This window comes from Staurois parvus, unplaced genomic scaffold, assembly GCF_062004578.1.
Source record: "Staurois parvus isolate SC_StPar_1 unplaced genomic scaffold, SC_StPar_1.0 ptg000115l, whole genome shotgun sequence".
NCBI classification, from domain to species: domain Eukaryota; kingdom Metazoa; phylum Chordata; class Amphibia; order Anura; family Ranidae; genus Staurois; species Staurois parvus.
The window spans coordinates 1,499,743-1,522,778 of NW_028317911.1; the positions used below are offsets into that span (position 1 = coordinate 1,499,743).

Below are 23,036 nucleotides of genomic sequence, written 5' to 3' on the forward strand. Positions count from 1 at the left end.
TAGCTGTATAGTAGTCTGTCTGGTGCTGCTGGTCAAGAACCTATGCCAGATGATTGGTATTTTTAAAACACAAAATAAATGTTATTATTTGTTCAGGTAAAACATGTCCTAGAAGAAATTATTTTCTAATCTCCTCAGGCTAAACAAGCTCCTATGGGCACAAACAGCTGACAGTCTAGACCAGGGCTTTAAATTTCAAGTTATGCGCTACTAGCCAGTCCTTAGGAGTTACTCACCACCAGTTGCCCCACCCAACCCTTACCCTGCCATGCCCTCATAAATTCTCATTAAATGAGAAGAGGGGGGAGAAAGCGAAGGTGATTAGTATTTCTGCTACTTCTGCACTGTCCCCCCATAATTTGAGGTTGTAATGAGCACACAACCCCCCCTCTTAGAACAAATAATCTCCATTATAATACAATGCGCCCCCCCAGAACACAGAGCCCCCCTACTACATAAAGTAAATACAGAACACGCACACACACACACACACGCACGTACGTTGGGTTTCTGTGATGCAAAAAAAAAAAAATGAGACAAAGATCAATCATTTCAGAACTTTTTCCACCTTTTTAATGTGAGCTATAAACTATATAACTCAATTGAAAAACAAACTGAAATCTTTTAGAAGGGGGAAGGAAACCTAAAAAACTAAAATAATGTGGTTGCATAAGTGTGCACACTCTTTATAACTGGGGATGTAGCTGTGTTCAGAATTAAGCAATCACATTCAAAATCATGTTAAATAGGAGTCATTACACACCTGCCATCATTTAAAGTGCCTCTGATTAACCCCAAAGAAAATTCAGCTGTTCTAGTAGGTCTTTCCTGATATTTTCTTAGTTGCATCCTACAGCAAAAGCCATGGTCTGCAGAGAGCTTCCAAAGCATCAGAGGGATCTCGTTAAAAGGTATCAGTCAGGAGAAGGGTACAAAAGAATTTCCAAGGCGTTAGATATTCCATGGAACACAATAAAGACAGCCATCATCAAGTGGAGAAAATATGGCACGACAGTGACAATACCGAGAACTGGACGTCCCTCCAAAATTGATGAAAAGATGAGAAGAATACTGGTCTGGGAGGCTGCCAAGAGGCCTGAAATTGTTTTCTCACTCCAATATTCTTTGCTGAGTTATATCCTATGAAAAAGGATTTCACAAAAAAAAAAAATGGTCCTAGTAACAGATCTTGCCACTTCCATTCTTGGCAAGCACTTTAATATTCCAGCTGCAGATTTTCCCTACTTTGAGGATTCTGTTGTTAGACAGTTTGACAAATGGACACAGCAGCAATGGCTGGTCATAAGGCAGGACCAGCGAGAGCAAAGTTTGCTTTCAATTAGGTTTTTATACTGTTGCTAGTTTGACTGGACAATGACCAGAGAACTCAATCCTGTCTTTGAGGACCCTGTTCTGCTGGAACAATTGCAGTTCATGCACTCAACACTACTATTTTGTGTTGATGCCCTAGAGAATGTAATCTGCCCGTTCTTTAGGAAGACATTGCTTTCTGCGCATAGCCGCAGAATTCTTTGCTAAAAAGCTTGGTCTGCTGAGCTTGCTTGCAAAAGCTGTTTTCTTTTGCATGTCTTTTGATGTTGTCTATTCCGCAAATCCCTCAATAATGTTCTCAAGGATTTTACTGCGGAGATGCACGTTTACCCCCCAAAACCCTCCAAGTCTGCCCAAAATCCCTTCTCACAACAAAGCAGCACCCTCACTGTGTGGAGTTGGTGCATGTCTGTTGGTATTTGCAACAATCTAGTTCAGATATGTCCCAATCCTCTTAGTCCAATCTGTAATTTCCAATTGCTACAAAATAGAATTTCTATCCCTGCCCCTCTTCAATTCCTACCCTCCAGTCTGCCAGCTGCACCTCAAACACAGGAAAATTTGCAGATTGCCCTGAGTCCATATAAAACACAAGGTGTGGTATATCACAGTTCTTGTAAAGGAAAAAATCAGGAGGTCTTAACTCAAACCTATTCACTGCCCCAAAACCAAAGGGGGGCATTCACCATATTCTTGACCTAAAATTCCAAAACGGTATCTGCATGTCCCCAATTTTCATATGGGGTCTGCAAAATCGGTCATCGCTTCTTTCAGAGCAAGGGAATTTCTGGCATCAGTGGATAGTCAGGATGCCTATCTTCACATTCCCATCTTTCCAATACACCAAGACGTTTTATGCAATGCTGTGGGAAGACCAACACTTTCAGTTTGTTTCCCTGCCATTTGGGCTATTCTTTACACCAAGAGTCTTTACAAAGGTGCTTGCTCCATGTTTGGCCCTGCTCAGATCTCAGGACATCCAGGTCACAGGACAATTGCATAACTTTATACCGAAAGATATCTTCTCCATGGTTCTGTCCACCATCCAAAATTAAAGTTAAAAGGGCCCACTGGAGGGGAGAGCCTCTCAAGTGGTCTTTAAAATATGTCCCATAAACAGGCCAGGAGGCAGCAAGGCTCTTGGGCAGCTTATCAAGGGTGGAGTAAACCTCATAGTTAGTCTGGCTGAAAAAAGACCAAAGTTCATCCAGTTCAACCAAAAAAAAAATTTATAATCCTATACCCACAGTTGATCCAGAAGAAGGCAAAAAAAACCTCTGCAATGCATTATCTAATTTGCTTCTGCAGGGGGGAAAATTCCTTCCTGATCCCCCAAAAGGCAATCAGATATTCCCTGGATCAACTTTACCTATAAATGTTAGTATACAGTTATGTGTATCTAGGAAAGAATCCAGGCCTTTTTTTTAAAGCAGTCCACTTAGCTGGCCAGAACCAGTGCTTGAGGGAGTCTATTCCACATTTTCACAGCTCTTACTTTGAAGAAACTTTTCTGTAGTTGGAGGTTAAATCTCTTTTCCTCCAGATGTAAAGGGTGCCCCCTTGTCCTCTGTGATGACCTCAGGGTGAATAACTCTACACCGAGTTCACTATATGAACCACTGATGTATTTATACATGTTGATCATATCCCCCCTTAATCTCCTCTTCTCAAGAGAGAATAAATTCAGTTCCTCTAATCTTTCCTCATAGCTGAGCTCCTCCATGCCTCTTATCAGTTTGGTTGACCTTCTCTGTACTTTCTCCAGTTCCCCAGTGTTCTTTTTGTGAATAGGTGCCCAAAACTGAAGAGTATATTCCAGATGAGGTCTTACTAATGATTTGTATAGGGGAAAAATGATATCTCTCTCTCTCTCTGGAGTCTATACTGCTTCTAAATACAACAGAGGATTTTGCTCGCTTTAAAAAACACAGCTTGGTATTGCCATCATTAAGTTTATGATCTACCAGAACTCCCAGATCCTTCTTCACCATTGATTCCCCCAGTTGTACTCCCCCTAGTATGTATGATGCATGCATATTCTTAGCCCCCAAGTGCATAACCTTACACTTACCAACAATAAACCTCATTTGCCACATTGTTGCCCAATTAACCTCCCTGGAGGTATTCCCGAGTGTAGCTCGGGGTAAAGTTTCAGCACCACAAGCGGTAACTCCGAGCTACACTTGGGAATACCCTGCAGCGTTGCTCCGGGATACCTTCTGCACTTACCTTGTCCTGCGTTCCCGCGATGTGTTCCCTGAAGCGTCCCCGGCCAATTCCAGCATCTGTCATCTGGGTTCTGTCCCCTGCGAGCGTCGGGACGTACGGGGGACGTAACCGGCGGGAAATTTAAAAATGTCAAAAAGTGACATTCACTAAATACACTAAAATCACATAGTATAACATTACTGTAGCAAACCATTTCACATACATTTTGTCCCGAGTGCTTTGTCCTGTGCCCTGCCTGCATTTTTACAGTTCTTTCTGCCTGGAAACTGAGAAATGTCCATGGCGTCCAAAAAGCGTCCCTTTAGGTCAAAAGCGGTTTTAGACCAGCTAGAGAACAGCGATAGTAAATTAGAACCACTTGCAGAATTGAGTGATAATGATTCGTGGGGAAAGTCGTCATCAGACACTGAAAATGATTTTGCGACTTTGCTCAGTGATGTGTGAACTTGGCGCTTTATTTCACATTTCAGTGTTTTTGGTTTGATTACATTATTGAATTACATTTTTTGTTGTTATATTATTTTTTATGATTATTAAATTATAATTTATGATTTCGTGTTTCAAATTTTATCATACCCGGGATGTTTTCTAGACTCTTGTTCGGACAGATTTCAGTGAGTTATTCCTAAAAATTACAGACCTACAATAAAAAAACTACATATTTCCATACAAAAAAAGGTACCGCTTTGAGCATAGAATTACTGACATAATCAGACTGCTAGGGAGGCTACACAGTGCATTGAGATCGGCTTGTAAATTGGAGATATCCTGTAAGGACGTTATTTCACTGCACAGCTTGCTATCATCTGCAAAGACCCTATATTGTTTATAAATATTAAAAAGTAAGGGTCCCAACACTGAACCTTGGGGTACACTACTAACAACCCTAGACTATTCAGAGTATATGTATCTTACATTTGGACGTGCCAATGGACATATATACACTATTAAAAAATGAAAAGGAAGGGAGGAGCAGCGATCTAATACTTGGAAACCAAAAATAGTAAACTGCAAATTTATTTAGACAAGCATTCCTCAGGATGCGTATATATCGCATCCAAAATGCAGACCGTACCTACCAAACACAATGTGCCAAAATACTAATATGTGAAAAAATATATCTAATAAAATAAAATATATAACAAGTGCAACAATTATATCTTAAATCTCATCAATTGTATATCATATATCCATAACCACTAATATATGAGTGACAATGTGTCCATCATGCATAAATGTGCAAAAAGAAGTCCTTCTTGTTATCTTTAGAAATACTTGTGTTTTTAAACACCACCACACTGTGTCAAATTCACCACCGGACAAATTGAATGAACTCACCAGAGCTCCATGCTGGTAATGTTATAAACCAGCTGATAAGCAGTGGCTCTGGGAGCAACGATCTGCAGGAATGCCAACAGCCTCTACAACTCTGTGGATGAATCCTTGTGTGTGTATATGTATGTGTGTATATACAGTGGGGCAAAAAAGTATTTAGTCATCCACCAATTGTGCAAGTTCTCCCACTTAAAAAGATGAGAGAGGCCTGTAATTGGCATCATAGGTAGACCTCAACTATGAGAGACAAAATGAGAAAAAAAATCCAGACAATCACATTGGCTGATTTGGAAAGAATTTATTTGCATATTATGGTGGAAAATAAGTATTTGGTCAATATCAAAAGTTCATCTCAATACTTTGTTATATATCCTTTGTTGGCAATGACAGAGGTCAAACATTTCCTGTAAGTCTTCACAAGGTTGGCACACACTGTTACTGGTATGTTGGCCCATTCCTCCATGCAGATCTCTAGAGCAGTGATGTTTTGGGGCTGTCGCTGGGCAACACAGACTTTCAACTCCCTCCAAAGGTTTTCTATGGGGTTGAGATCTGGAGACTGGCTAGGCCACTCCAGAACCTTGAAATGCTTCTTACAAAGCCACTCCTTCGTTGCCCGGGCAGTATGTTTGGGATCATTGTCATGTTGGAAGACCCAGCCACATTTCATCTTCAATGCCTTTGCTGACGGAAGGAGGTTTGCACTCAAAATCTCACGATACATGGCCCCATTCATTCTGTTCTGTACATGGGTCAGTCGTCCTGGTCCCTTTGTGGAGAAACAGCCCCAAAGCATGATGTTGCCACCCCCATGCTTCACAGTAGGTATGGTGTTCTTTGGATGCAACTCAGCATTCTCTCTCCTCCAAACACGAGTTGTGTTTCTACCAAACAGTTCTATTTTGGTTCCACCTGACCATATGACATTCTCCCAATCCTCTTTTGGATCATCCAAATGCTCTCTAGCAAACTCCAGACGGGCCCGGACATGTACTGGCTTAAGCAGGGGGACACGTCTGGCACTGCAGGATCTGAGTCCCTGGCGGCGTAGTGTGTTACTGATGGTAGCCTTTGTTACGTTGGTCCCAGCTCTCTGCAGGTCATTCACTAGGTCCCCCGTGTGGTCCTGGGATTTGTGCTCACTGTTCTTGTGATCATTTTGACCCCATGGGGTGTGATCTTGTGTGGAGCCCCAGATCAAGGGAGATTATCAGTGGTCTTGTATGTCTTCCATTTTCTAATTATTGCTCCCACAGTTGATTTGTTCACACCAAGCTGCTTGCCTATTGCAGATTCAGTCTTCCAAGCCTGGTGCAGGTCTACAATTTTGTTTCTGGTGTCCTTCTACAGCTTTTTGGTCTTCACCATAGTGGAGTTTGAAGTGTGACTGTTTGAGGTTGTGGACAGGTGTCTTTTATACTGATAACAAGTTCAAACAGGTGCCATTGATACAGGTAATGAGTGCAGGACAGAGGAGCCTCTTAAAGAAGAAGGTACAGGTCTGTGAGAGCCAGAAATCTTGCTTGTTTGTAGGTGACCAAATACTTATTTTCCACCATAATTTGCAAATTCTTTCCAAATCAGCCAATGAGATTGTCTGGATTTTTTTTCTCATTTTGTCTCTCATAGTTGAGGTCTACCTATGATGCCAATTCCAGGCCTCTCTCATCTTTTTAAGTGGGAGAACTTGCACAATTGGTGGCTGACTAAATACTTTTTTGCCCCACTGTATATACAGTTGTGTTCAAAATAATAGCAGTGTGTTGAAAAAAGTGAATAAAGCTCAAAATCCTTCTAATAGCTTTTATTTCCATACACACAAATGCATTGGGAACACTACACATTCTATTGCAAATCAAAACATGAAACAAAATATATCAAATTTGTGTTGTTCCTCTAAAAAAATTGAAGAAAAGTGAATATTAAGTGAATATTAGACTGTTCAAAAAAATAGCAGTGTTTGTATTCTTCTTTACAAACTCAAACATTCACTATATAAACAGACATTTTGAAGATTTTGCTTTCCTTTGAATCACTTAATTAATATTTAGTTGTATAAGCACTGTTTCTGAGAACTGCTATACATCTGTGTTGCATGGAGTCAACCAACCTCTGGCACCTGTGAACAGGTATTCCAGCCCAGGATGATTGGACTATATTCCACAGTTCTCTATTTCTTCGTTTTGCCTCAGAAACTGCATTTTTGATGTCACCCCACAAGTTTTCTATTGGATTAAGATCTGAGGATTGGACTGGCCACTCCATAACATCAATCTTGTTGGTCTGGAACCAAGATGTTGCACGTTTACTGGTGTGTTTGGGGTCGTTGTCTTGTTGGAACACCCATTTCAAGGGCATTTCCTCTTCAGCATAAGGCAGCATGACCTCTTCAAGTATTCTGATGTATTCAAACTGATCCATGATCCCTGGTATGCGATAAATACACCCAACACCGTAGTATGAGAAACATCCCCTTATCATGACGCTTGCGCAACCATGCTTCACTGTCTTCACAGTGTACTGTGGCTTGAATTCAGTGTTTGGGGGTCGTCTGACAAACTGTTTCCGGCCACTAGACCCAAAAAGAACAATCTTACTTTCATCAGTCCACAAAATGTTGCGCCATTTCTCTTTAGGCCAGTCAATGTGCTCTTTGGCAAATTGTAACCTCTTCAGCACGTCTTTTTTTCAACAGTGGGACTTTGCGGGGGCATCTTGCAGATAGCTTGGCTTCACATAGGCGTCTTCTAATTGTAACAGTACTCACAGGTAACTTTAGACCTTCTTTGATCTTCCTGGAGCTGATTGTTGGCTGAGTCCTTGCCATTTTGGCTATTCTATCCATTTGAATGGTAGTTTTTCGCTTTTCTCCACGTCTTTCAGGTTTTGGTTGCCATTTTAAAGCATTTGCGATCATTTTAGCTGAGCAGCCTATCGTTTTCTTCACTTCTTTATATGTTTTCCCCTCTCCATTCAACTTTTTAATCAAGGTACGCTGTTCTTCTGAACAATGTCTGGAACGACCCATTTTCCTCAGAATTTCAGAGAGAAATGTACTGTAACCAGCATGTACAACATTTTCTGCCTTCCTTCCTTAAAAAGGGGAATAATTGCCACCTGTTTTTCAAAGAATGAATGACCTCACTAATAGAACTCCACACTGCTATTATTTTGAACATGCCCCTTTCAATTAGTGATTCAATTACACAGAATCAGCAGCATGCATGTCATGACTGTTTGGTCTGTTGGATTTCTATTACTCTACTACACCTGCTAGTAAATTATTTGCCATGTAGAAATATCATTTCTACCAAAAACAGTGATTGATCAGGTTAGTGATGTCTGACTGCTATTATTTTGAACACAACTGTGTATATATATATATATATATATATATATATATATATATAAATAAAACACCATAGGAGAGGAAGCTTCATAGTGTAAAACCATTAAAATAATTTTATTCCACTTTAAAAAACATAAGCCGCACTCACAAAGTAAAGTCTCATAGCCGACACCAGCAGTAACTGCATGTGTGAAACAATCGGATCAGCTCCGGGCTCACCAAACACCGGCAGCTCACCTGTACATGGTACAGCTCACCTCCAAGGCCCCCCCCCCCCCTATGCGTTTCATCATTCGACGTCCTCTAGGAGTGGTAGGATTCAGAGTATGAATCATTACCCACTACTCTCTGTTTACAATCTTTCAGCCAGTTTTCTATCTATTTACATACTGATTTTTCCAAGCCTGTAGACTTCACCTTACACATTAGCTGTGTGTGGGGAACTGTGTCATCATTGGTGTCAGTGGGAGGAATAGTGCCCCAAGGACCAGATAAAGGCAAGCAAATGGTCACAGTTTGGAGACCATTGCTGTATTCAAATGATTGATCCCCCAAGCATTATCGGTACCCAGAAGATGCAACGCTTCATTATTCATTCATAATTTAATCCAACCAGCACATACACAGTCTCATGTATAAAGTGACACTGTGTATGGCAGCAGTGCAGGCGACATCCTATCTGCTGCCGATTATAAAGAGAGCCAGGCCTAGTACTTCACCATTCAGCATGAGCCTTCTATTTTTATCAATAGATACAAGGATTCCTCTGACCAAGGTGAAGGCAGGTGGATGACATTACAGTGCTGCTTCGTGTACTATTGTAGAAATGTTACTACAGTCCATTACAGCACACCCAGTGGCCTATTGTTCCGGAATGGAAATCGTTTGTTTGGGTCAGCTTGGTCCAGAATCTTTCTAAATGACATTAGACAAGGAAATCTATGTTAGGTTTATTATCTTAGCTTCTGTTGTCCGCATTCTTGCATTGGAAAATTGTCATGCAGACTTTCTCAGTCAGGGGAATGTATTTAATTTTCTACAATGCATTTTAATTTAACAAAGCATCCCAAATTAAGAATAAATCAGATCTTGCATGTGGAGTGAATTATTGCCTGTTTTGATACTGTTGCTTGTAAATCTTGTATAAGAGAAAATGTATTATATAGTTGTTCTGTGTCTTTGATATGCGTTTCTGTTGGTCAAGTATGCAAGTGTTTGACCAGATGCGATCATGAGAGGCAATCCACAGCCTGTAAAAACAGAAAAAAATTAAAAAGAATACTAGAAAATTGCAGAATTTTTCATATGCAAATTTTAACAGGGTCCTACAGAACACCTTTTTATCTTTGAAAAGAAACATTTGTGCACAAAACCTTTGCTTGTTATAGCTTCATATACTTCATATTTATTGTTTATATATAACAATGTGCAGCGCTATAAACTGTGCTAATAAATTTAACTAGACCAAAAATAAATAATGATAATGATCATACCACCACCTGATGTGCGCTCACCATATCTATTTGACCTTATGTATATCAGTGCACATCAGGTGGTGGTGGCACAAATTATAAGAAGGATTAACCTGTGTTTTTCATGGACTTTTGTTATTTCACTAATATCACTTTATATTGAGATAATGTTTTATCAAGATTCATTTTTAATTTGATATATGAAATAGACATTTGAATTTATACAGACCAATTTTTTATTAAGTTACGATCTTATGAATTTTGCATGGGCAATTATTTTTATTAAGTTAACATTATTTATTTTTGGTCTAGATAAATTTATTAGCTGTTTATAGCACTGCACATTTGTTATATATATACAATTTTTGGTATTATTGCGGAATGTTATGTGATTGGGTGCCTGGCGGCTTGTTTTTATGTTTTTTGATATATGTCGGTTTTGTACACTGTTAAGAAGGGAAGTTGTTTTTTACATAGCTGCTCGCAAGATTGGTTATTTTAATTCAGCTTCATATACTTCATAGCAGATTTTTGTTACTGTCAGCAGGAGATGTTTTTTGGTCATTACACACTTTCTTAGAATGTATATGGCCTGGAAGCTGATAAGAGCAGACAGGGTATAAGAGTTCACATCTTCATACATACATACATACCAAAAAAGCAGAAAATTACACCTACTAGTAATATGTAACATTAGTGGCTTAACTAGTTGCCGACCGACAACTGAATGACGGCTGCACTGCGGCCGGCCAGTTCTGGGAGGCTGTCATATAACATCCTTCCAGAACACGCTCTCCTGCACGCCCCTGGCGATCTCTGTGATCACTGTGTCGGACAGACACAGCTGATCACGTGATGTGGTAAAAGGCCAATCACAGCGGCCTTTTACCACGTGATCAGCTGTGTCCAATGACGCGCTGATCACCGGGAAATGCAATTGCCGGTTCTCGGCTGCACTTTCCTCACGCTGTCAGAGCATGGAGAAAGTACTGCCAAGAACCGGCAGTTGTCAGAGCAGGGATCGGCACCGATCATCAGGGCACTGGTGATCAGTGCCCTGATGATCGGTGCCCAGCAGTGCCACCCACCTGTGTCCACCAGTGCAGCTCGTCAGTGCCCAGCAGTGCCGCCTATCAGTGCCACCTATCCGTGCCACCTCAGTGCTGCTTATCAGTGCCGCCTATCAGTGTTGCTTATCAGTGCAGCCTCATCAACACACATCAGTGAAGGAGAAAAATTATCTGTTTGCAAAATTATATAATAGAAACAAAGAAACTTTTTTTTCAAATGTTTTGCCTTTATGTTTTTAGCACAAAAAGTAAAACACACAGCGGCAAGTGAATACCACCAAAAGAAAGCTCTATTTATGAGGAAAAAAAAATTATAAAAAATGTCATATGGGTACAATGTTGCATGACCGTGCAATTGTCATTCAAAGTGCGACAGCGCAGAAGACTGAAAATTGGCCTGGGCAGGAAGGGGGAATAAGTGCCTGGTAGGCAAGTGGTTAATTAAACCTACTCTCAGCCACATTCTAAGCTTAATGTATCTAGCCTTGTAAAGAAAATAATTGCCCTCTGTGTGCTGGAGACAGCCAACAAGGGCCGAGAAATGCCTGGGAAGTGACATCACCCATAGTTACTATGGGGCTTTCGTTGTCAGCTGCCTCTCCTACACACTGAAACTGCCACTGACAGCTCAGCGAGGGACCGGACCAGAGCAGCTGCGAAGAGGTAAGCATGGTAATCTTTTCTTTACAGGGCTAGATAGATTAGTCTTAGAATGTAGCTGAGAGTAGGTTTAGAGTTAGTTGGGTTTTGCCTTTGCTTCCACTTTAAGTGAACAAGCTGAAGTTAGAAGAAGATTGGCTACCATGTACAGTTGCACTAGATTTTGTACGCTCCAGTTTTAGTAAATCAACCCCATTGTTTTCAATGCTGCCCAAGCATATCAATGCAACACAGCAGGGTGCAGTTTTGAAATAGGATCCTGAAATACTTTGGTTCGATTTCAGCAGGATATTAGCCCATTGAATATGCAAACCTCATTCAAAATGCAAACAAGTCACACTACATAATCACACAGAAAATCAGATCAAAATTGGATAACAGTACTATGAACGTAGCCTAAATTATCCTCTGTCCTTGCATGCCGTTATATATATTTCTATATTGTCTTTATTCATATCAAATATGAGTCATTTTATAAATTTCATATGGGTACAATGTTGCATGACCGCGCAATTGTCATTAAAAGTGCAACAGCGCTGAAAGCTGAAAATTGGCCTGGTAAGGAAGGGGGTATAAGTGCCCGGTAGGCAAGCGGTTAAATGGCCCAAATTCATTAATTTTGCTGCATAAAAATGAATTTCAGGTAAAGAATCCATTCTTTCAAATGGGGCTGGTTCACATTTAGGCACTGCAATTTTATTGTGAAAGGAAATGGAAAACTATATGGGCCCATTCACATCCAGGTCTATGTGGTACTATACACACTACAATGCACAATTGTGAATTCAACCTAAAACAAGAGCTGCTTTCTTCCATAACCAAGACTCACAGTGTTTGAAAGGGTTAAAATCTCTGTCAGGTTTTTATTCATATCTGTTTACATTCTAGTGACTTTGTTACCCAGTTCACATATTTTGTACTGGTGTTACAGTTAAAAAATAGTTTAAAAAAAAAGGTGAAAACATATTTTGCTCAGGTTTACCACCAAGGATGTGTCTCACACATCACAGCAATCAATGGCTTAAAACAAAGACCTCCAGTTGGGATACCTTTTTATGGCAACTCTCTGAGGCTGCATTCACACTTGAGCGTTTTGTAGCTTGAAGCTCGAAGCTCCAAAAACGCTCAAACTTAAAAAATCAATTGTTCTCTCTGGTACCTGTCCGTATGCTCAGATGTGAACAGGCACAATAGAGAACAATTGATTTTTTAGGTTTGAGCTTTTTTGGAGCTTTGAGCTTCAAGCTACAAAACACTCAAGTGTGAATGCAGCCTAAGATAGGAATTCCATTCAGTTCAGAAAGATTTTTCCTCTTTATCTGTGGAGTCTAAAGGATACGACATATAGCGAAATCTCTCCATCAGGACACACGCAGCAGAAAAAAATAGTTCAAGGTTAAAACCCCTTTCAGTTTCTAAAGCCAAAACTTTTTTTTTATTTTTGGATAGAATTTCATTTAAACTGGCAGTAGCAGAGATGGATGAGATATTTAAAGTACATATATTCCCTACAAAAGGATAAAAAGTGTTGCGCCCCTTAGCTCTTAGCTTCATCCACGTTCTCATGTAAAAGACCACTCTGAAAAACCTAAGCTTTGTTCAAGAGGTTTAACAGGGCTTTGTTCTGTCTCAGCTTACTGAGTGGTGGGAGAAGGGGGAATAACAATAGAATGGATTTCTTCACAGCCTAAAATGTGTTCTTGATATTAAACTGAAAGGTTGATACCAAGTCTTCAAGCAAAGATGAGCCTTCCTCATAAATTCATAACTTCAATGACTAAGAAAAAAGAGCAATCCACTGTATTACTGCATGTTCTTAAAATCTGCTTTATGCTTACACTCACAATCTCCTTTGCATCCTGCAACACTAAGGCCCCATGTACACAGGACACTTCTGAACGATGGAAACTGCTGGAAAACGTAGGTTAAAAAACGTCTGTTTAGCTGCGTTTGCATACTGCGTTTATGCGCGTTTATGTTTAGAAGCGTTTTTTAAAGATAAGCACAGAAGAACCTCCCAAATGCCCAGAATGCACTGAAAAGTGGTAAAGTATTAACTATTTCAAACTGTTTCAAGGAAATACAGAGAGTAGAAGCAGAGACAGCAATATGTGTCGAAATTAGGTGTGAGTTGCTCATTAACATTTCTTTTGTTTCCAAGGGTGGGGAGGTGTCTGGTGGAGTCACTAAGGCCACCTGGCAAGGGGTCTTCATGAGGAATTTGAGGTGTGAATAGTCATTAACATATCTTTTGTTTCCAAAAGCTTCATCCATGTTCTCATGTAAAAGGAAAGGTATGAGGTTTGAATTGGTCATTACAATGTGTGACAAGCTTGGTAGGAACATCCTGTGTTCAGTGTTTTGTCCATCTGAGTACCTTGAAAATGCTTTGCATGCATTTTTCATGATGCAAAAAGGCTCTGGACAGCATCGGGAACTGGAAGAGTGAAAAAAAAATTTCAGACGCAAACGCTTATAAATGCAATTTGCCGCATTTACAAGCTTTTTGCGTTTGAAACGCTGATAAAATCGACTGCTGAACGCAAGTTTTCTGCATTAAAAAAAACTGTAAACTCAAATGCCTGTAAACGAAGATGTGTACATGGACACATAGGAAAACATTAGGTTGAGTTCAGGGGCTGCTGAAAAAAATGCTGAACAGCTCCTAAACGTGAATTTATCAGTTGCAGTGTACATGTGCCCTAAAAGTACAGCTAATTATCCTCCTCGGACATTGATCATATAAAACAGAGTATGGGGGCATGACCTCAACCTAGCAGGAAGAATGTTCCAGAGTGATATTACAATGTAATTATTTTAGCAAAAGAATAGGAGATGCTTGCAACATACTTTCAGCTGAGAATGCAAGTCAATCAATAGTGAATTTAAAGTGGAAGGCATGTCAAAGCCTAACTAAGCTTAAAGAAGAACTCCAGAATAGGCAAAAAAAACACCCATTAGTACACCCCCTACACAAAACACTAAACGGTTAATAAAATGTTAAAAACATTACCATTTAGGAGAAAAGTCTAATTGAATTTTCATGACCTCATTTCTGTAATTTAAAAGATAACAGCATCTACTCTGCCAAGGAGGAGGTGTAACAGCAGGGATTACATCTTATCCTCTCCTCTCTCTTTGCAGTAAAAGGAAACTACAGTTCCCACCAACCACAGGGAATTGTAGTGAATGTGAACAGATACACTAGGCCTCTACATGTTGAATGTATCTGAGAGTCTCGATTCACCCACCACTGCAAGTGGGGCTGAATTACATCACTGCATCCTGGAGAAAGAACTACAGAAGGGATGTGCCAAGACCAGTGGCTGAGGGAACTGGAGGCCACCAGTCTTACAAACAGGAAACCAAAAAGAATTAATGGTTGGATTTGAATATTAGTAGGCTATTTCAGAGCAACTACTGAGTAAACCAGAAGATGGATGACAAATTCATCAGGTATGAAATCAGCAACAAAGACCTGTAAAGAAGTTTTTGCCCGGAGTTCTGCTTTAAATCTACCTCTATCCCCATTTTAAGTCTATTCTATATACTTACCTATTCTGAAGTCACTCTGTCTGGTGCAGTCAAATGATTGGGTCCCAGCACTGGCTTCAGTTCAGAGGAGGGACAGCCGACAACAGATACCCCATAGCAAGCCTATGGGTGAAATCATCACACATGCGCTGCAGCTGTTGTCGGCGATCTCTCCTCTTCACTGAAGTCAAAGCTGGAGAGATCATGTGACTGGACCGGAGCAACTCAGAATAGATAAGAATATGTATCTTTCCTTTTACAGGGTAGTTAGAATATGCTTAGAATGGGGGGTGGGAGTAGATTTAAGCTTTGTTAGGTTTTGACTTGCCTTTTACTTTAAACAGACCTGAGATAAACATAAATCTATCCTGAGATAATAATGATTTCAAAAAATACAGACTTAATGGATCATCTGGTATGTTCTGCTGTCAATCTGACAATGCCATACTTGTGCACAGCTTAGTAGAAATATAATAGACTGCCTCGTGTATATAGCATTCTATGTTTCTAAAAGTAAGTTTGGCCTTATTGAGATCTGCTGCCCTATCATTATTATTATTACATCGAGTTTATATAGCGCCAAAGGGTTTGCTCAGCGCTGTACAATAGAGGGGGGGACAATACATGAAACAGTACAGCAACTACAAACAGCACACGAGGGGTTAGAGGGCCCTACTCTTTCGAGCTTACAATATAGAAGGGAGGGGGTAGTGGTACAGGAAGAAGTGGCTGTGGGGGATGGAGTGGTAGGAGGAATGAAGGAGAACGGCTGTTAGGTGAGGGTGGGGTAGGCTTCCCTGAAGAGGTGGGTTTTCAGGGAGCGCCTGAAGGTGAGGAGGGAAGGTGACAGTCTGATGGATTGGGGTAGTGAGTTCCAGAGGATGGGGGAGGACCTGGAGAAGTCTTGCAGTCGTGCGTGGGAGGAGGAGACCAGGGAGCAAGACAGAAGGAGGTCCCATGAAGAGTGAAGGGTACGGGTAGGGTGGTACCTGGTAATCAGGTTGGTGAGGTAGTTAGGGGCAGTGTTGTGAACGGCTTTGTAGGTCAGAGTGAGTAGTTTGAATTTGATGCGTTGGGCAATAGGGAGCCAGTGGAGGGACAGGCAGAGGGGGGTGGCAGAGGTGGAGTGGCCGGCGAGGCGGATGAGTCTAGCCACTGAGCCCAGGATGGTCTGAAGCGGGGAGAGCCTGCACTGGGGTAGGCGGTTTATGTGTGCTAATCCATGGTGTAAAAGCCACCATAAATAAACTCAACTTTGATCATATCTCATATAAAAAATTCACTACTCTCCAGTACCTACATGATCCCCCTGCTTCCTACTTCCAAAAACAGCATCTTTTATTAATTGCATGTACTTATAGCGTACTGTAATTTCTGAGGCCCTCCTATAACACACCATCAAAAATATTGGCTGCCCAGCTTAGTAAAGTAACAATGCTGGTAAAAGACTGGGTCCCTTTTCAATTGACTTTGTACCATGAGTTGTTTCTCCTACTAAGCTCCATTAGGGAATTAAAAAGAAAACACTATACGATAAGAAATATCTTTTTATCTCCTACAGAAATAGACTGGAAAGCTTTGAATAGTTGTATGGAGGGTCCTTTATTCCACCTAAGAATAAAGTGGCTTGCCATGTCAGAGGAAGTAAAATCTGTATATTTTATATTGTTGTAGCCCTAGGTTTGCACTGTCAACGGAGGGCAGCCGCATGGACTGGGCTGTCACTGAAATGACACACACACAGCTGGCGTTGCAGCTGTTCTCCCTCTAAGCTGTCAGTAAGGAGGGGAGGCACAAGAGAGGATACAGAAGACTTGTAGGGCTGTGTTGCAGTCACTGTGAGCTGAAGGAGAGCCCGCTCACCGTTCCAGGACATCAGAGGACACTGTTTGGCTGCTTGACTGCTGGGACAAAAAGTCCCAGCTCAACCCTACAAGTTACATATTAATAGCAGCTCTGATAGACTAGGAGAGGTATTGTATCAGGAGCACAATGGACACCTATAACCTGTCACCTATGTGAGCCAGAGCCTTACCTACTTAAAAGAACTACCCCACACATAAGCTAAAGTTCCTTTCCTTGAAGTTCGCAGTGGAGGACAAGTTGAAAGACTATCTGTATAACATGGACCTCAAGGTCAAAACAGGTAATAATCCTCCAGTATACTCACCACAGACTAGCTGGACACTACAGGACATTGATGGTTGACTGTCCTATCTGGCTTATGCTTCAGCTTAAAGTAGCATCCAGAAGTTGGAAACATAGATGCTGATATCTTATCAAGGAGACTCTATGAACCCAGAAGAGCAAAACAACTGATGTCTAAATGGGTCCATGCCGTATATCAAGAGGTTGAGTATCGTGTCAAGGGAGCAGCCAGAGGGGTCAGTAATGCAAGTGTCCCCAAACTCTACTGTAACCTCACCCAAGTGAGAGGTGGAGATCTGCCTACTCTATCAAAGAGAGACCTGAGGAATGATGAAGTGGAAGACATTTTATGTAGCCTGGAGAGTGGTCATCCGTTGCTAATCTATTCCCCAAAGAAAGCACATCTGGTCCACAAGGAGTGGGATCAACTGCAACTATGTGATAGGGTGGTCTACAGAAGGAGCCCCTGAGATGATCCTAAAGAGAACAAATAGCAATTGCTTTTCCTGGAAAAACACAGGGAAACTGTGTCAGCTGCCTTGCATTAGGATCATGGTCAGGTATGGCCAGAGGTCTATCAAATTACTGAAAAACGAGTTCTGGTCTTTTATTTTGGGCCAAAGTTGAGAGTTATTGCAATTCTTGCATACACAGTATTCAGAGAAAAATACTGCAAATAGAAAAATTTGTGAGCTCACTATAATGGGGAGGAAAGAAACAGCAGCTGTGCACAGAAGGTAACCAAGAAAAACCTCAATCAAACAGTAAGAAATATCTCTGTTTTTGAACTCCCTGGGGGAGTATTGAATTTCAGAAGCCCCACACAAGATCCATTCCCAGTATCCAGAGAGGAAGCCTCCTGCACATGCTGTGAACAGCACCTATCCATCCCTTAAGGGAAACTCTGGCTGTCTTTTGGATCTCCATTTAAAGCCCCAGGATCCATTTGATGCACCATCCCACCCTCAGAGGGAAACTACTGCAATATCTGCCCTACTCTGATGATACCTTGATGACATCTGGTTTTATACTTATATGCGCATTTACATTGCGCATCCGGTGAGTGCGCAATTCTTCCACAATTATTGCACAAGCACCAACTCATCAAGAATTTATTGGCACTTTAGGAGCACTGAAAGTCACCTTTTGAACTATCAAAGATTTATGCTTATTTACATTGTTTTATATTCGTTTATGAACTTTTATTCATATTATTAATGATTTTAGCGCTGCACCATATTTCTTACAGAGAGAAATATTACCCTGCAGAGCGGCCTCAATGGTCCATCTTTAAAGTCAAGGACCCATGGTGCACATTGACTTCTTGTGCCTAGAACCTGATTTGAGTGGATGGGGAAACATCCTGATGATGACAGACCATTTCACATGCTATGCCCAGGCTTTTCCCACAAAAGACCAACAAGCATCCACAGTGGCCAAGGTCTTGCTGGAGAAATGTTTTGTCCACTACAGGCTACCCCAGCGAATCCCCTCTGATCAGGGCAGAGACTTTAAGAGTCATCTTACCAAGCATTTGCTCATTTTGTGTGTTCAGAAGTCCAGAAAGACCTCCTATCATCCAAAATTGGATCCACAGCCTGAGAGGTTCTCTTTAGGACTCAGAAAGCAGAAAAAGAGGTAACACTGGAGCAGGCACATCTCTGCAGTTGTGCATGCATATAAGAGCACTGAAAATGATGCAACAGGTTATTCCCCATACACATTAATGTTTTGGAAAGAAGCTTGACTGCCCATGGACGTAGTTTTTAGCATCTGTTTACATCAGACATCTGTTACGTCTCACAGAGGGAATGTGTAATGTTTAAGAAGGAACTCAATGACAGTTTAGGAAAATTATTAAAGCTTTATCTGATGTCTGAGATCAACAGATGGGTGGAACAAAAGGAACTTTGACCTGAGTGTGAAAGTCCAGGAGCTACAGCCAGGTGATCGGGTGCTTCTGACAAATTTGTGAGTTCCCAGGAAGCATAAGCTTGCGGAACAATGAATTTCTCAAACCTATATCTTCTGCAAGCAACTGTCTATTCTGCTGTTGTACCAGATCACTCTGAGGGGAGAACAGGACCGTTGAAAGTATGGCACTGGAATCACCTTCTACCCTGAAATGTGTAAGCAGAGTGAACTATTAAGGGCAACATTTTCGAGACAAGGTCTAGTGACCCATTCACAGTCTTCTCCACCTATTGAAGAAAAGGAGGATGACAGTGAAGAGGAAGATATCTGCACATACTGGTTGTAGCCATTTGAGCCAATGGATGCCACCTAATCTACTTCTACTACTGAGACTTATTTGGGGAATCTCGGGCCTGCAGCCCCTTAATTCATACCTCAGGTTTAAGAGGTAGGAGAAGAGAAATTTTCCATTCCGCCATTCAAAGTTGAATTAGACCCCTCAACCAGCCCTTGAATTTGAAGAAGAGGCCCCAGAAGATCCATCAGAGCCTAAGGAGCACAGAGCCAAAAGATCAATACACCCTGCAATTAGGCTGATCTATGACTTTTTGGGTCAATGTTTAGAAGAGACTGTGTCTACAGCCAAAAGGACTTCAAAGATGTCAGTACTGTCTACCCTGGCAAAAGTGGGCAGAGACCCTGGTCTGCCTTCTGACATACCTTGGTTCCTTTGGCTGAAACGTTTGATACAAAATGTGTTATAACTTGGTGGACATGTCTTAAGGTTGGCATTTGCGTTTACTCTATGATACACATGATTCCTCACATTAACCTCCACAAAACCATTGGGACGTATCCTACCCTAAGCAAGGAGTAGTGAAACACGTCAAGGAAGACTGCTTTTTGGGGGAGATATCGCCGTATACAGTCAATGCCGGAACAAGATCATCCAGTGCCCAGGACGAAGATGCCAAACTGCCCCATCCAGGATGTATGAGCATCATGTGACAGGAAAAATAATAATAATAAAAAAAAAAAAAAAACACTAATCGTCACGCTTAACCCCTAAGCATAAATTCCCTTTTTTTTCTCCCTGGCACCACCTTTTCATTCCAGCACTGTTATTAAAATCATCATTAAAAACACTAACTGTATTTTGCGCCCAATTCGACCTGAACACCCCACTGTTATATTCAGGGGCGTGGGTAACTTGAGAAACAAAACTGGCACAGAGTGTACTTGATCTGCCGATTAGGCCAACTTTTTTGCTAACATGGATGGCTATCATCTGTGTGGGAAGTGTAAGGCATGCCAAGTAAACTGTAGGGGAAGGAAAATGACTAATGACTGTAAGCTCCAAGGAGCAGGGCCCTCCTCACTCTCTTGTATTGAACTGTGTTGTTGCTGTATTGTTTCCCTTTATATTGTAAAGTGCTGAGCAAACTGTTGGCGCTATATAAATCCTGTAAATTAATAATAATAGAGCAATACATACCCAACTGGAGAGGCAGTAATGCCAAGAGGACTATTTCTAAAGCTGAAACTAGCTGGATTTATTGGCTTAAAAACATACACTCCCTTTGGTTTGAATGGGATATTAACTGTTTTATCAATACCAGCTAATTATATATCTTTGTGCAGATGTCATGATAATTTGGTGATAATTTGGTGGCTATTGTACCTCATAGGCCTCCAATATTGATTAATTTATTTATATATCTGCTGTACATGTATGTCTGTTAATGGTGGTTCAGTCAAGGAGGATTGCCTTAAATTATGAAATATTTTTGGATTTATATCCATAAGGCTCTTTATTAATTAACTGTGGTTAGATTAATCTCTTTTTGGTTTTGGTTTCTTTTTCTACCACAAGAGATAACTGTAGAGGACTCATACTCTATGAACTGCACCCATTAGTGATTAGGTGTTGAACCTCAGGTGTCCGGTCACTCCCTCTTGTGACATGTCAGCCTATGGCAGCAATCCTCCATGGTCACTTCCCCTATTTATGTGGGTAATGCGGTGTATGTGCGTGCCCCTGATGATGTCGCATATGACGAAATGCATCGGGCAGAGCCACGCACATACGCGCTACCCCACCTACAAGTAATAATCTTCTCCCTCCCCCTCCCAGCACATACACGCTCAACCCCAGCACAGATATATATTACTATTTTACTTTTTTTTTTCCTTAATGGATTCTCCACATTCTCCACATCTTTTAATGGTAGTTCCTTCCGCAGCATGCCTAAATACTCACCTGAGCTTGATCTCGATCCAATGATGTGCAAGGCTGCAGCATCTCCACTACCTACTCCCTGCTCTCACAGGCTTGGCACGCAGGCATTGGCTCCTGCTACTGTCAGTCAAAATCTGTGAGTAGAGAGCGGGGGGGTGGGGCTGAGCAGGGCTGTGTGTCCGAATAGATGCAAACAGCCCTGCTTGGAAGTGAGCATGCATGAGTGCACCCATAGGAAGGGCACTTGGCAAGGGCACTTGGCACTTTCTATGTGGGCACTTGGCAAGTGAGAGGAGCCAGAAGTGCCTGTGGGGGACCCCAGAAGAGGGGGATCGGGACTGCCCTGTGCAAAACCATTGCAGAGAGCAGTTAAGTATAACATGTTTATTATTTTAATTAAAACAATTCTCAAGCTTTACAATCACTATAAGCTCTGCTGTATAGTATACTGCAAAAGGCTGATATTAGGTTAAATTCAGATAGTTTAAAGCCTAAGTTTAGTTAAAAAAAATTGCACAATGAAACACTATCTATGAATATAGAACAGATATATGATTGAATGGTCCACCTCCTCCATTCATAAATTCTGATTCATTCATAGAAGCTATAGTACAGCTTCTATGAATTGAGGAGCTGGGTGGAAAGGACAGGCATAGTCATACACCTATAAGTGCCTGTCACAGCTTCTTCAACTTTATTAACCCTGGCTGTGGAAGATTACGGTGCAAGGGGTAGAATGGTATTAGAGGAGGGAGATTTCAAGGACTACAGGAGCAAGCAACACAAGGGACACATCAGAATAATAGCAAGCCACACATGTTCCTTGTGCTGATTTTTTTAAACTAGTCTCTGGGCAAAGGCACATATTGATGCAGTTCTGTAATTAATAATACAGCAATAAACATATTTTTTAAATGCAAGCAGTGAAATATGGCCATAACCAGAAAATGTGGTGAAGAAAACTACTAGAATTACCTATTTGCAGCCACCATTGCCACACCCTAGGAAATTCTTGTGTAACTACAGATGTGAGAGATAAAAATAGTGTTATCAACAGCATAACATATTTTCAACCTACAAACAAAGCACAAAATTGTTCCATTATTGAAAGTTCTCACAGAAAAAAAAAGTTTCACTCACACATAGCAAGCAGCAATAATAAAACAATTTATCAAAAACCTAGCTGCACAGATGTGATTTGTTCCATTGAGATGACGCATGGTTGGGAATATATCATTTCTCCCTCTCCTCGGGCCTTTTATTGTAGCTGTGTGAAAAGTCACATTGATTTACTATTAACATTTAAAGTGGTTGTAAAGGCTGAAGGTTTTTTACATTAATGCATTCTATGCATGAAGGTACAATCCTTATATGTGCTGCTCCCCCCCCCCCCCCCCCCAATACTCACTTGAGCCCCCTCTCGATCCTGCGATGTGCACGGAAGCCTCGGCTGTCTTGGGTCTCTCTCTCCTCATTGTTGAGAAACAGCAGCGAGAGCCATTGGTTCCCACTGCTGTCAAACACAGCCAGTGAGGAGACAGCAGGGAGCAGGGCCCAGGTGCAGCTCTTTGTGTCCTAGAGCAAGGTTTGGGAGCGAGCACGCACCAGTGCCCCCCCTCCCTAGCAAGCAGCTTGCTATTGGGGGCACTGGTCAAGAGGAAGTAGCCAGGAGTGCCAGCGAGGGACCCAAGAAGAGGAGGATCAGGGTTACTCTGTGCAAAACCACTTCACTGAGCAGGTAAATATAACATGTT

General features: G+C 41.3%; 1 protein-coding gene across 1 annotated transcript in view; it reads right to left on the reverse strand.

Moving 5' to 3' along the window:
- Positions 1–8,804: 8,804 nt before the first annotated feature.
- The window catches only part of LOC149467324 (putative transmembrane protein 244), a 34,210-nt gene continuing 19,978 nt past the window's right edge, over positions 8,805–23,036 (reverse strand). Inside the window, exons 4-5 of the mRNA XM_089671937.1 lie at positions 22,258–22,302; positions 8,805–9,495 (exon numbers count right to left, since the gene is read on the reverse strand). Of these exons, the coding sequence (XP_089528063.1) occupies positions 9,404–9,495; positions 22,258–22,302 (137 nt within the window). The 3' untranslated portion in view covers positions 8,805–9,403. The remainder of the gene's footprint in view (positions 9,496–22,257; positions 22,303–23,036) is intronic.